Genomic DNA, 16,034 nt, shown 5'->3' on the forward strand with positions numbered 1-16,034 from the left:
CAATATTTATTTCTTGAATATTAGATAATAATTCTGTTGACGTCCACATCATATCTATTCTGGACCATGATGAATGTCTATTCGAGTAGAAAGTATATTGTTGAGTTTTAGTATTTCTTTCTCTCCATATATCTTTTAGATTTAGTTCCTCTATCATTTCAAAAAGGATTTAGGGAGGATCTTCCTATTTTGTCGTGTTATTTTTGCTGTGTAGTCCAATTCATTGTCTACAATTCCATTAAAATCTCCCATTATAAATATATTAGCGTAGTCCAATTCAATTATTTTCATATGTAATTTTTATAGAATCTTTTTGTTTATCATTCGGAGCATAGATTGCAACCAAAAGTATCTTTGTATTGTTATCCATTATTTCAACCATTAGTACTCTTCCATCTTCATCAGTATAAATCAATTTTGCTGAAATGGTTTCTTTAATATACAATACCACTCCTCTTTTCTTACACTGGGCCAAAGAAGTAAAAATTTTCCCTATTTTTGGTCGCACCAATAATTGTTGATGTTGTTTTTAATGTGTACTTCTTGTAAGCAAATTATATCAAATTTTAATTTCTCTATTTTATGAAAAGTTTTCCTTCTTTTAGTAGCTGAATTCAGTCCATTTATATTCAAAGAAATCAATTTTTTTTCCTCCATAGTTATGATTTATATTTAGGTCTAACAGCTCTCGTTGATCTTACTTCACGTTGTTCTTTAGTCTCCACTTGTCCACCTACTGCACCTTCTTCTTTTCCCATCTCTATTTGGTCCTCTTGAAATTCAGTTAAGGTAGTCTCTTCTTCTATCTCTGTTTCTCTTCTTTTAAAAATTCCTTATAAAACAATTCTGCTTCATCAATTGAGCCAATTCTGTATCTCTGTTCTTTCCATGTAACCATTAATCCTTCTGGAATCAACCATCTGTAATTCACCTCCTTTTCCAATAATACTTTAGTCAGGAAACGATATTCTCTCCTCATCTCTCTAATTTTTCTGGGTACTTGTTTTAAAAACCCCAATCTCTTTATCTCCATATTTCAATGTCTTCTCTCTTGCCGCTTGTAATATCTGTGTTCTGATAGATTTTTTAGTAAATCTAACATGAACTTCTCTTGGTAACTTATTCCTCGATGCATATCTTGTAAAAACTCGGTATATCTCATCTATTCCATCCATCATTTTTTCCTCTGTTATTTCCAAAGCTCCAGCCAAGATTTCTATCATTACTGCAGCAAGATCTTGTCCTTTTTCTTCCTCTATATTTTGAAATCTGAGGTAATATTCTGATCTATCCATCTCCCACTTCACCATCTCATTCTTGTTTTGTTCAAGCGTTGTCACTCTGTCATCAATATTTCCAATTTTCTCATCTCTTTGATTGTCTTTCTCTTCTAATTTTTGCAATTTCTCATCTCTTTGATTGTCTTTCTCTTCCATTTTTTGCAGTCTCTCATCATACTTCGCCATCATCTGTTGGATATTTTCAATTTTTTGTTCAATCTCCCCATCCTTTGTTCAATACTCATTTTAAGTTCTTGAATTCCTTGCATAACCGTCGTTAGATCCGTTTGTCCTTTATCTTGCTTCGCCATTGTTGAAAGTCGTCCTCCAGTTGATGGGGAGGCAGGAGCAGAAGTTGATACGCCAGAAGGTAGAACTTTCTTACTCATTTGAATAACTCGGAATCTTCCCACTCTTTTAATCCAGTTGGCAGTGTAACAATTATAATCCAATTAGGGAAAGGAAAAACGTAAAAAGAAAAATCAGTAAAAAAAAAAAAAAAGCCCAAAATTTAAAAAGGGAAAAAGTTTCAAGGAAAAAGAAAAATTTCTTTCTTCAGGTTCTTCTAGACCTTAATCCTCAGTTGCAATAGTCAAAAGAAGAATAAAACCCAATAATATTAAAAAAATAACAATAATAATAAAAGGAAAAGAAAAGAAAAATTCTTCAGGTTCTTCACACCTTAATCCAATTGCGAAATCTCAAGAAAAAAAAACATGGCCACAAAAAAGAGTATATACATACAAAGGTAAAAAAAGCAAAAGTCCCCCAAAAAGAAAAGAAAAAGGAAAAAAGAAACAATATTCTGAGGCTTTCCTTTAGAGAAAAAAAAATGAAAAATAATAATAATAGTAATAAGCAAAAGTGTACAAATATTACAAAATACTATAGGGTTAAGGAGGAGGGATAAAAGCTAACAACAAGTAAAGCAAAAATCACACTGCATTTTATTTAAACATCCAAGGCTCTTATTATGGCTTCTCCACAAGTTTCAAAGCCAAGCTTCAAACATTCAGTTGATTGTAGAAATCCCAAAGAGACACCTGTGAAAACATTCTCCAGAGTTCCTCTCTCTATCTTATCAACTCAGTGTCCTTGGGAGAGAGTTTCTCACAGTTCTCTCAACTTCAAGTAAAGTATTTTCAAGCCTCTAGTTGGCAGTGTTGCAGAGTTACAAAGTTTCTCAACTCCACTCCCCTTCTTCCTCCCCAAAAAAACCAATAGAAAAAGAAAATATGTATATATATATGTGTATATTTAAAAAAAGAAAAAAATTACTAAAGGAAGCCTCTATTAAAAATATAAACAGTCAAAAAGGAAAGGTAATTATAGAAAAAAACAAACAAAACCAGTCTGGTTACAATTACTAATCACAATAGAAGTTCGCTAGAAAAAAAAGTAAAAAGCCAAGCCTCATTTTGACATCTCCTAAAAAATCGCCACTAAGTCCATCTTATCAAATTCTGTCAAAAATCTTACAGATTCCTTCTTCTTCTAGGGTGTCCTTATCCCAAATAAAATAAAAAAAATCTCACCAGCCGATACACTTCTCTTTCTTTCTTCTCTTCCTTTCGGAGCTGTCCCTGCTTCAGCAGCTTAATGGCTGCCTCTCCGCCGATGGTAAAGGGGCTTCTTCTGGATCCACCAGGGACTTGCGATGTCCCTGTGATCAACAGAACGCGCCCTTACTATCACCGTCTCTACGGGACGGTTTAGGTCCGTTGGGACCGACCAGGGCGAAGATATCAGCTGTAACTTCGAGCCCGAAATTACAGCTGTAACGCGGCGACGTGGCTCCGCCTTCTCCGAACCTGCATTATTAAGTGATTTTGAAGGTAGCCAGGATGAGGAGGTGGACTTAGCTATGAGAGACGAACCTAATTTATTGAAGGTGTCAAAGTCCTCTCCCTCCCGAATCTCCCCTCTCTGATTACGCAGCAGCCGGTAACAGATAATCAGGAAAACGTGCGAGAGGTTTCAAGTGAGGAGGAGGACTTTGAGGATCCTGGCTTGACGTGAGAAATAGACGGAGATTGAGACGTCAATCTCAATTGGGAAAGAAGCGTCAAGCCAGTGATTAATTAATGAGACTAACACGCCCCCTTAGGGAATAAAAGGAAACGGATTGGCTTGAGAAATTTGCCAGAAGCAAAGTGTCTTGTTAGAGCGAAAGTACTGTGAAGATTATCTGAGGCATTGTGATTTATAGGCACTTCAAGATTGCCAAACAGATTTCAGAACTACTGCTGAGGACTGGGAAAAACCTCAGCAGTTATCTTTGTTGGGGTTTGTTTTTGGTTGCTTATATTTTTGGAACTTTAAATTTTGATTGCTCACCTGTGGATACAGGTGAGACATAACAATTTTATATATAAAATTTAAAAAATAATATTATCTTTTTTAAAAAATCGTATTAGTGGTCCTCGGGATTTAAAAGTATGAGTTTGGTGGTCCCTGAGGTCCAAAAGGTTGGCAACCCCTGCTCTGGGAGACTGGCCGGGAAGAACATAAGCTAATGAGCAATGTTGGAAGTGTGTGTGTGTGTGTGTGTGTGTTTCAGGTGGGTCTCCTAGCTTTAGAACAGGGTCTCAAACTCGTGGCCCGTGGGCCAATATGCCCGCAGGATGATATCCTGTGGCCCCCACCGTGATATGAAAGTATAATATTAGTGCGGCCCGCAGGGGGAATGGACCTCTGAAGGAAGTCCCGCCCGCTGTTCCTCGTCGTGGCTTCTTCTCCACCCTGAACTTTAACAAGTCCAAGTACAGGTTGTTAAGCCTGGATTCCCCAACGGTGTTAAGGAAAACAAACTAAACAGAATGTGCAGCGAAGTCAGATAGGAAGACAGGTAAATGTGTGAGATAAGTTTTCTAGTTAACACGCAGTAAAAATACAGATACGCTTGTGCTATCAAAAATATAGTTTATTCTATTTAAGAATTATAGCATAGTCATAATAAACAGTCCATTAGTCATATACCAAATTCAGTCAAGTCTTGTCGAGGATACTCTAATTGCAAAGTCCGTGTCGAATAGCCAGTGTCAGTACACATATAATAAATCTGTCCAAAACTTATCTTCTCTCCGTTGAGAAATATCTTCAAAGTAATCCAACACTTCTTCTCCTCCCGATCCAGCAAGAACGCAGTCTTCAATAAGCCAGCCAGTAAGAGCCAGAGAGTGCCTTGCTGCTTATATAGTACTTTTACAGCTGCACCCTTAATTACATTCCTTTAGCTTAAAGTCACATACACTTTATCTGACAAACCATGATTCATCATTTTATTATCTTTACCCAAAACAGTTAGGGTAAAACAATGTTATCCCTAACACAGGTCCAGACTTACTGATGATCATCTTCAAGCCATACTGAGGGTCTCAAGTGCCTCCTCTCTCAAGCCAAATGTGGCTCAGATATGTGAGAAGAAGCGTTGTCAAGTCTCTGGCAGCAAGGAGTAAGCTGGAGAAGCCATGTTCTGAGGAACTGTTCATGATCTTCATTCAATGTTCCATTCATGTGTTCAGGACAGTTCATGTATTGGAGAAATCATTAACTGTTGATGACATTTGAGGATATTTTTTTTAACAACATTTTTGTGGAATCTGTTATGCGGCCCAGCCTCACCCAGACTCTGCCTCCAGTGGCCCCCAGGTAAATTGAGTTTGAGACCCCTGCTTTAGAAGGAGAGATGGATGGAGGAAGAAGAGAGAGAGAGAAAGAGAAAGAAAGAAAGAGATAGAGAAGGGGGGGAAGGAAAAAGAGAAGAGAAGGAAAGAGATAAAGAAAGAGGGGGAGAGAAGGGGAGAGAGAGAAAGAGCGGGGGAGAGAGGGGGAGGGAGAGAAAGAGAGGGAAAGAGGGGGCAGAGAGAGAGAAAGAGAAAGAGAGGGGGAGAGAGGGAAAGAGAGGTGGAGAGAGAGAGAGAGAGAGAGAGAAGGGAGAAGGAAGAGACAAGAAAGAAAAGAGAAAAAGGGAAAAAAGAAAAAAAGGAGAGAAAGGAAGTGAAAGGAAGAAAGGGGGATGGAAGGAAGGGACAGAGAGAAAGAAAGAAAGAAAGAAAGAAAGAGAGAGAGAGAGAGAGAGAGAGAGAGAGAGAGAGGAGAAAGTGAATGAGATATATGAATGGATAGATAAATACATGAAAGGAGTGAGGGAGGGAGAAAAAAGAGGAAGGAAGAACACAAACCCTGGCTTCAGAAGACTCTTTGAAGTAGCACAGCAATCTAGGGTTGGCCTGCAAGGGATCTTGGAGGTCATCTAGTCCAACCCCTGCTCTAGCAAGAGATCCTTACAGAATCATAGAATAGCAGGGTTAGAAGTGTTTGTGTGTGTTTCAGGTGGGTCTCCTAGCTGTAGAAGGAGAGAGGGAAGGAAGAAGGGAAGGAACAGAAAGAGAGAGAAAAAGGGAGAGAGGGAGAGAGGAGGGAGAAAGAGAGAGGGGGAAAGAGAGAAAAGAGAGAGAAAGAGAGAGGGAAAGGGGGGAAAGAGGGAGAGGGAGAGAGAGAGAGAGAAAGAGGGGGAGGGAGAAAGAGTGGGGAGAAAGAGAGAGGGGGAGAGAGAGAGAAGGAAAGAGAGAGAGGAAGAGAGAAGGAAGAGACAACAAAGAAAAGAAAGAAAGGGGAAAAAGAAAAGGGAGAGTGAAAGGAAGTGAAAGGAAGAAAGGGGGTGGAAGGAAGGGACAGAAAGAAAGAGAAAGAAAGAGAGAGAGAGAGAGAGAAAGTGAATGAGATGCATGGAAGTGGGGGAGAAAAAAAGGAGAGGAAGGAAGAACACAAACCTTGGCTTCAGAAGACTCTTTGAAGCAGCACAGCAATCTAGGGCTGGCCTGCAAGGGATCTCGGAGGTCATCTTCTAGTCTAACCCTCTGCTCCAGCAGGGTTAGAAGGGTGTGTGTGTGTGTGTGTGTGTTCATGGCTGTCAAAACTCCAAAAACAGGTCAAATAGCTCTGGGGAGATCAGTCATAAATTAGAACACTTGCTAAGCAACCAGCCATTAAGCGAGGACCACTTATATTTGATTTGCCAGTCACATGGCCACCAAGCCATGCCCACCCAGTCACATGGCCACCAAGCCACACCCACAAATTAAGCCACGCCCACAGAACCGGTTGTTACAAAATTTGAATCCCACCCCTGCGTGTATGTATCCATGTGTATTTGAATATACACGTACACATATCAAGAAATATAACGTGTTACATTAAATTATATGAAGAAAGGAACTTCATCTAGTAATAATTCTTTATCCATAATTCAACCATAAATTCACTTCAGAACTTTTTCCTCCAAATCTATATTGATTCTGTTCTTTCATATTTTGTCTTTCTGTTTTATAAAACCCAAAAAAAATTACTAAATATATAGAAGGCTTTGATAAAAGACATGGTCATACATGCAGTGGCAGCAGTCTTCCCGGACCTCTGCAAATCCCACGAGAGCTCTAAAAGAATGATTTATTTGCATTTGTTTGAACTTCAGTAAAGGTTTCTGCAAAGCCCCAAACCTACAACTGTTGTTTGTTGAGCCATTTTTGCAATTATGCAAATTCAAATACAGATGAATGATGGGGATTAAGGACCAATACCTAGTCTGAAGACTTCCTTGCAGGAAGAGAATGTATGACTTGAAGAAAATGTAATGAACCAATAGCAATAGCCTTATATGCTGCTTCACAGTGCTTTACAGCCCTCTCTAAGTGGTTTACAGAGTCAGCATATTGCCTCCAACAATCTGGGTCCTTATTTTACTGCCCACCTCAGAAGAATGGAATGTGGAGTCAACCTTGAGCTGGTGAGACCCAAATTGCCAAACTGCTGGCAGTTGGTAATCAGCAGAAATAGCCTACAGTACTGAATTCTAACCATTGCGCCACCATTGAGCAACCATTTGCTCTTACCAAAACCTTATATGTTATCACAGGAGTCAAAACAGTTTTTCTGGAGCAGCAACTGTACATAACTGGTTATATTTGAATGGTAAACTGTAAACTGTTATTATTTGGATGTTTGACAAAAATGAACAGAATAATATTCCAGGATTAGGAATGACTAATAGTATCTTTTCATTTACATGGATATTTCTTAGGATTCCTCTTTTTCATAGCAAGAGTATGCACAAATACTGGTATACATGTATTTTCTCAGTACAAATTTGAAGACACTATAATAAGTTATAATTATGTTGATATTATTCAATAATGTACATTTTGCCTAAAAATTTTATACTATACTATGTTTATCCAGTTTACTTTTAATTATAGCATGTTTACTGTGCAGTTTACTGTTAATTATAGCATGAAATTATGAAAAGTGTGAATTTCCGTGTACATACTTTTGAACAATCTTATATGTTAGAAAAGTCCAATCTTTTTAAAAATACATTTTCTATATAAATTATTTCTCATCCATCCATCAATTGTAAACTATGCACCAGGGCTATGCATTTTTTTTCTTTTTTGAAAAAGGGGATAATTATAAATTGCACAAAATTGTGCAATCATTTCCAAATTATCCTTTCCAAATTTGTGCAATTGCTTTTCAGTGGCTTCTAGCTCTCTGCATGTAAAATAGCAATCCGTGCACATGTAATTGGAAGCAGAAGGGGGCAATTTCTGAACACTGAGTTTTTAATAATTTGGAGAGAGATACTGATATGCACTCACATGTGCGGAGAACCTTGTTTCAGATGATTTTCGTATCTATGCAATATCTACCCTCCCATCAGTTCTTCATAAAAGATTCATGAAGTACTCATGGAGTTAAAGTACAGGTAGATGTAGTATGAATTAGATGCAAAACAGTAACATGTTGCATTTAATACTCAATAAAAGTTATAAGCTATTACTATATGGAGGAAGCAGTGGTTTCATTAAGTTTATTACTGCTGCTTAGGTTAAGTATAATTACTGCTTCAAACAGATTAATGAAAGGAGTCATTAAATATTTCATATTTGATTAATTTGTAGAATCTGATTAACCAGGCAAAAAGATGAAAATTTAGATAAATGAGGAATAATCTAAGTTTTTATGGACTGAAAATATCATGAATATTTAAATATAGCAATACTTTTCAGATTTATCAAATATAGAAGACATCACTATTGCTTTTAAAACCAGATTTATCTAATCAAGGTTTTTGTTAGCCAAACTTTGAAAAGTGTTTCATGTGAAGTGTTCAACTTTTTCATCATGTTACAGATCATAGAACGAGAAAAACCTGAAAAGTGCAGGAAGCTTCAAGATGCCAATAGATCATCTGAGGCCCTCGTAGAACAGATGGTGAATGGTAATTACATGGCATTGGATTTATATAACTTTGTTAGTGGTTTTATAAAAACATAGGATTATATAATAGGAATGTTATTAGTGAATCATGAAGATTAAAATGAGCTATAAATTTATTCTATATGTTAAATTTTAATTAATGAAAACAATAGGAATTTACTACCACAAATTAAAGTGTTGTTCAAAATATTTAAAATACTGTCCACATTTTGAAGATTGAACAATTAACAAGATGCTGTTCTTCCTCAGATACTCACTACGTTGCATCTTAGTAATGGACTAAAATGAATTAGAATTTTTTTACAATAAATTATTTGCCTCTTTTTTTCTATCCAACTGCAGTCATTTTAAGCATGTGTAAGGACTGCCTCTCCTTCTCACTTAAGAAAGTGAAGACTCTCAAATTGAAGGATTTCAAAAGGAATGTTTTATTAAGCAGATGTGATAGCATCCGATTCAAAGTAACGTCTGACTACCCTGAGGCAAGATCAGTATAATGAAAGCAGCAGAGACCCCCCTCCCTTTAGCCAGAACGTTAATTCAACCACTCCCCAGGTGTGAAGATGTTGTTTCCTGGTGGCTCTGAGAAAACAAATAAAAATATCATTTGTCACAGACAATACTAGTGATTCAAATCCAAGACTCCCCCATCTCTCCATTGAATGGCAGTATCACTTTTTGGGATCTGACATGCCGCCTTCCTTAGAAAAAAGAGAGGTTCACCTGAAACCAAAAAAGAAATAGAAGACAAATTCATTATAATATGTTAGTAAGGTTTGTTAGGATATTGGGAATGGAATTGTTTCAGTAATATGGGGGCTCTAATGTGTTGTTTAGCTACCCATTCATTTTGTGATGAGGGTAAATGTTTTCAAGCAACTAAGTATTGAGTTTTCCCCCTATGGATTCTAGAGTCAAGGATTTCCTTGATTTCAAAGGTTTGTTAACCCTCTACCATGATGGGAGTAGGTGGTGTAGTTGCAGGTGGTCTGAGAATTGAAATCACTTCCTGTTTGAGTAAGCTAATATGAAACACTGGGTGGACTTGTCTAAGTGTTTTTGGAAGAGACAATTTTACTGTCACATGATTGATAATCCTACTTATGCGGAAAGGTCCAATGAACCTTTCCAATGAAAGGTCCTAATTTCTTAGATGGTTGTGATTGTAGGAATTTTGTAGATAAGTGCAAAAAGATGGTGATCGAGGTGAATGCCTAACCGCATTGCTGGAGACAGGGTGTGGGGTCTGGGGCCAATGGAGCCGCAATCTACCTCAACTGGGACTGTTGAAAGGTTTTGGAAGGTTCTGAGAACTGAGAACTTGCCAGCAATCCCGAGATTGAGCAGAGAGAGTGAGCCAGGACATCATCCCAAGCGGAGAGCCTAAGACTCCATTCCGTAGGACGCCATTTTGAATGGGTGAGACCTGAAAGAACTGGGACTGGTAGATAACTTAATAGGGCGTGCAGAGAGCAAAGGACGGATAGCGGAGAGCTGATAGTGATAAGAGCCGACATGAGCTGTGAATAAATGAGAGCAGAGAGTGGATAGTGGAGAGTGGATACAGATAAGAGCCGGGACGAGCTGTGTTTAGATGAGAGTTTTATTCAGTCACTTACAGAGAGACTGATTCTGGGAGTGAAGATTGACTGGTGTAGAGTGTGAATCTGAACTGCAGAGAAAGAGACGAAACTGACAGAGGGTAATCCTAAACATCTGAAAGGGAGTTGGGACTGGAGGAGAGCAAGAGACTGTAATTCTAAATGGCCGCTAATTGGGGAGAACAAAGGAGACTCATGGAGAATTGATAGTCTCCATATAAATCACCCAGTTCCATTTAAATCACCCAGCTGATTAGTCAGCCTGAATTTAAATTCCCACTCAGGTGATTGGACAACCCCACTAAACCCCCACCCAAATCTCATCCATTCCAAACTCCAAAGTAGATGATTGGTGAGCTCATTCAAATCTTCTCCATTCAAATCTATCAAACAGCAATGCTTCTTCTTTAAAACAAAAACAAAACAAAACAAAAAATGTGGCTTTAAGGAAAAACAAAGGAACTTTACACAACAAACCTCCAATACTTCACTACCTCCACTATTTCAGTACTTCAAGACCAAATATTGATAGATAATGCTTTGTCTATAATAATTGATTTATCATATAATAGTATAATAATTGTTAAATGACCACTAATTTACTGATTCATTGAATTGATAGAGATTTAATACTGTATCATTGATTATCTAGTTGATTGATTGATTGATTCTTAGTGATAAGTTGATTGATTGATTTTTAGTAATAAGTAACCTTACTTTGATTTGTTTTCTAACTTATCAATTAACATTTATTAATTACCAACATTCATTAAGTAACTGTCTACCTATCACATTAATTAGCTATTGTAATTGTTTAGTGTGCTATTGTCATTGACCATGCCAGCCAGGAACTCCACAAACTCCAAATCCTCCACTACCAAACAACAACAAAATAATATCTCTACCAATGACTTCCCAGACTCCTGTACATGCTTCAGATGTCTTAAAACCATCAATTAAAGCGAAAATAACATTGAATGCTACCTATGTGACAATTAAGCCCACCTTGCCTGCTTAAACTTAAACAAAGATGTAGCTGATCTCCTACAAGCATCAGATACATTCCCTTGTCTATGTCCATCATGTTTTCCTAAGCTAAACAAACCAAGTACCCTGCCTGACAGAGTTGATAGCATAGAATCACTCATGCACTCAATAGAAAAACGCTTAGCAACACGTTTTGAAACAATTATACAAGAAAGCCTAATTTCTCTTGAAAAAAATACAGCACTCATAAGCGACTACCTATCAGCTCAAAATCAAATCCCAACTCAACAACCACTACCACAACTACTACCTCAACTACAATCACAACTACAACCAAAAATAACCACCAAACCACAACCACAAATAATTACTATCCCATCAAATAATTCCACAAATGGTATCCCCTTACTCATCAGACACCATGGAACATGATCAGAAACATCCAAATGCCATCTTATTTGGTCTTGAAGACACCAACGAATCAGGCGACATCACCAAAGTACGCAATATCATAAGCAACTCAAATACAACAAACATCTCTTCTGAAGATAACATTGAAATAACCAGAGATGGCCCTGAGTTCAAATATAGTGATGGCTCGGTGGCCCCAAAATTTTGTAGAGTTGTATGCAAAAATGAGTCCAGCAAACACATATTCATTCATACAATAAACCCCATTGCAAAAACCAATCCTAACCACAAAAAACTTTGCTCAACACCAGACTTATCCATACTGCAAAGAATCCGCTCCCATGAACTCCACAATGAACTCAAAAGACATCTAGACAATGGAGAGAAGGACCTGTACATTGACTACTGCGCTGATTGTATAAAAAGTAAGTCACACAACCCACAACTCCACATCCAACCCTACCTCATCCAACCCACCACCACTCAAAACTAGGCATGCACACCCCTAACTACCTCAATTCCAACCACAACTGGCCTTAAATGCAAGCTACTCAATGCAAGAAGCCTTAAATAAAATACCTGAATTTCTCCTCTTACTAAATATGGCTAAATTTGACATCATATTTGTCTGTGAAACATGGCTCGACGCATCTCTCCCTGACTCCATTACCACAGTAAGAGACTATCATGTTTACTGATCAGATCGTGAAATCCATAGAGGAGATGGTGTTGCTATCTTCTATAAAAAGTCCTTACATCTAAAAAACATCCAAGTTACCCAGGAGCTTGCTCTTCCTGAGACCATCGTCTGTGAACTGTCCTTAAATATCACATTTCAATTCTTACCATGTTACAGAACCCCTGATTATAACATTGAACATGTAAACAAGCTAAATTCACTACTAACATGGCCAACATCCTGCCCACACACCTTTATCTTTCTTGACTTCAATCTACCTCACATTAACTGGACCCTAAACGAATGTAAAACTGAACCCATACATGCAACCTTCTACAATGCTGTAACAAATCTGGGAATGGAACAACTAGTAACCCAACAATACGAGACAATACGAGGTGCCTGAAGAAAAAATGATGGATGGAATGGATGAAATATTCAGAGTATACACCAGATAAGTAATGAGAAACAAATTACCTGGAGAAGTGCACGTGAGATTTACCAAGAAGGCAATAAAAACAGAAATATTGCAGAGAGCAAGGAATGACTCTTTGAAATCTAAAGGGAAAGTGATTACAGTCCTAAAACAAATTCTGAGAAGAGTGAGAGACCTGAGAAAGGAATATCAGTTCTTGACAAAGATCCTAATTAAGAAAGGAGTGAATTACAGATGGCTAATACCAGAAGGTCTGATGGTTAATTGGCAAGAACAAAGACACAGACTGGATTCAATAGAAAAAGCAGAGCAATTTTATGATGAATATTTTAGAGGAAAAGAAGAAGAGAGAATGAGGGAAGGAATCATTAGTGTTGGAGAAAATGAGAAAGGTTGAGAAGAGGCCACAGAGGAAGGCGACAATAGAAGAAGAGCTGAGAACAAAGAACAGAGCAGAAATGGCAACAACCAAACTCACATAGTATTATAAAAATGGTGAAAGAAGAAATTAATGTCAATAAATATAAATGGATTGAATTCGGCTATCAAAAGAAAAAGGATTTTTAATAAATTAGAAAAATTAAAATTAGATATAGTTTGTTTACATGAGGTACATATTAAAAAAACAACATATCCATGTTTTGGACTATCCTAAATTGGCAATCTATACTCATCATTGGCAGAGCAAAGCAAAAGTTTTATATATTAAAAAAACAATAAAAGCTAAATCAATTTTTACAGATGAAGGTGGGAGGATGTTGATGGTGGAGATAATGGAGAATAATAAAAAGATACTTTTAGTAGCAATATAAGCACCAAATGAGAAACAAGAGGATTTCTATAACAAACAAAAAGATAACTGGAATAAGATAATATATGCATCTTAGATGACTTCAATGCAATAGTGGATACAGAATTGGACTATACACAGAAGATAAATAAAAAAATAGAAAAATATTGCCGAAATCTTTTTTTTAGGATGGCAGAAGAATTAGGTATTTGGGACATATGGCAAGAAATGAACACTAAGAGTAAACAATAGACATTTTACTCAAATAGACATTTGTCATGGTGAAGAATTGATATGATTTGCATGTCAACAGAACTAATCTCAAATGTACAAGAAATAAATATTGAAACAAGCACTTGGGCAGATCACAATCTGATAAGGGTCAAATGGAAGGGACAAAAGAAAAGGATAAGATGGACTTTGAACAATTTAATTTTGAAGGAAAAGGAATTTATTAAAGATACAGAAAGAGAACTGGCTTTTTTCTTCAAAGTAAACAAAAAAGACTAAACCTCATTACAAAATGTATGGGATACAATAAAGGCCTATATCAGACTTATTTCCTCTCCTATACAAGGAGAAGAAACAAAAGAAAGAGACAAGATCAAAAGATACTCGAAGATGACTATAAGAAACTAGAGAAAGAACTATAGAAATACTCACAGCAAAATAATATAAAAAATCAAATGAATTTAGTTAAGCATAAATTGGAATTAATAGAGAAAGAAGAACTGGCACAAAAAATTAAAAGATCTAAGCATTTTTTTGAAAATGCAAATAAACCGGGAAGATGGTTAGCATACAGACTAAAAAAGGAAAAAGAACAGAAAAGGATAACACAATTAATAGATGATAATGGAATTGCCTGCTATAGAAATGAAGAAAAGAAAGAAATAGCACAAAAGTACTATGAGAAACTATATGATTGAGAGATAATTACAGAAGAAAAAGTTAAACAATATTTGAAAGAAGCAGAACTATCTAAAATATCGGAAGAAATCAAGGTAATGCTAGAAGAAAAAGTAACAATGATGGAACTAATAGAAGCAATAAATAGACAAAACAATGGGAAAGCTCCTGGCCTGGATGGGCTACCAGCAGAACTATATAAAACACTACAGGACTCTTTGCAATACATTGTTAGAAGTTTTAAATGAAGTGTTGATAAAAGGCCAAAGTACCTAACTCATGGATGGAGGCTTACATTACTCTTATACGAAATAAGACTCTGACTTACAACAGATAAAAAACTATAGACTGATATCCTTGTTGAATGCGAATTATAAAATATGTGCTTCAATAATGGCAGAAAGACTAAAAGATATCTAAATCATTTTATACATGTGGACCAAAATGGCTTCTTTCCTAAGAAACAAATAAAAGACAATATGAGGACAATACTGAATACACTGGAATACTACGAAGCACATCCAGAGAAGCAAATAGTGTTGGTATTCTTAGATGCACAAAAAGCATTCGACAATGTGAACTGGCAATTTATGTTGGTACAATTGGAAGAAATGGGTTTGGGGGAAAGGTTTGTCAAAATAATTAAGGCAATATATTATAAAAAAACAGCAAAAATGGTGATTTGAGTGGAAATGTTAACATTAAAAAAGGAACTAGACAAAGATGCCCTTTGTCACCACTGTTATTTGTACTGACCTTAGAAGTGCTAAATAGAAATATTAGAGAAAATAAGGAAATAAAGGGTATGGAGATAAAAAAGGAGGAGTACAAATTGCAGGCATTTTATACTAGAAGAACCATTAGAAAAAGGACCTAAATTGCTAGAAAAGGTAGAAGAATATAAAATTGAAGGGAAATACTTTGATGGTTTAAATAAAATAATATTGAAATATATATGTCAAGGGAAGAAAGCAAAAATTAAATTAAAACTGCTACAGGATGCAAGAATGAGAGGAGGTTTTGGGCTATCCAGTTGGGAATTATATTATCAGGCCACGGTATTGTTGTGGATAAAAGAATGGATTGTATTAAGAAACATTAGGCTTTTAACATTGGAGGGGCATAATTTACAACTGGGTTGGCATGCTTTTTATGGCATAAGAAAAGGAAGATACATGGTTACTTTCAAATACATTATGTAAAAGATGCTTTATTGTCAATATGGGAGAAAACAAGGGATGGAATCGATGAAATATTCAGAGTATACACAGATAAGAGCCGGGACGAGCTGTGTTTAGATGAGAGTTTTATTCAGTCACTTACAGATGACATTTTAAGGGACATGCGTGATCATTATATGAAAATACCAGTCTGGTTATCAACAATGGAGGCATTTATATATCCAAATGTTTTTAAAATGGGATATATTGTTAGATATAATAATGTTTTAAATGAAAGGGGTGAACCAAAACAAAGTAAGAATTGAATGAACAAGGGATTGATATGAATTGGTACTCATATATGCAAATACATTCTAGATATGAAAAAGATGTTAAAACAGATGGATTTTATAATGAATTGACTGAATTAGATAAAATTTTAACAGGAATGGAAGAAAAGATGATTTAAAAATTGTATGGTTATTTACTCAGAGTGAAAC

General features: G+C 36.3%; 1 protein-coding gene across 7 annotated transcripts in view; it reads left to right on the forward strand.

The window, feature by feature from the left end:
- Window positions 1-16,034, forward strand: part of DMD (dystrophin) — a 1,185,061-nt gene that overhangs the window by 280,896 nt on the left and 888,131 nt on the right. For all 7 annotated transcript variants that reach the window (XM_087966867.1, XM_087966866.1, XM_087966869.1 and 4 more), the window contains exon 18: window positions 8,475-8,562. In XM_087966867.1, coding sequence (XP_087822993.1) covers window positions 8,475-8,562 — 88 coding nt within the window. The remainder of the gene's footprint in view (window positions 1-8,474; window positions 8,563-16,034) is intronic.

The sequence above is a fragment of the Notechis scutatus genome, chromosome 5 (assembly GCF_049901735.1).
Source record: "Notechis scutatus isolate UNSWTSFEM ecotype Mainland chromosome 5, rNotScu1.2, whole genome shotgun sequence".
NCBI lineage: Eukaryota > Metazoa > Chordata > Lepidosauria > Squamata > Elapidae > Notechis > Notechis scutatus.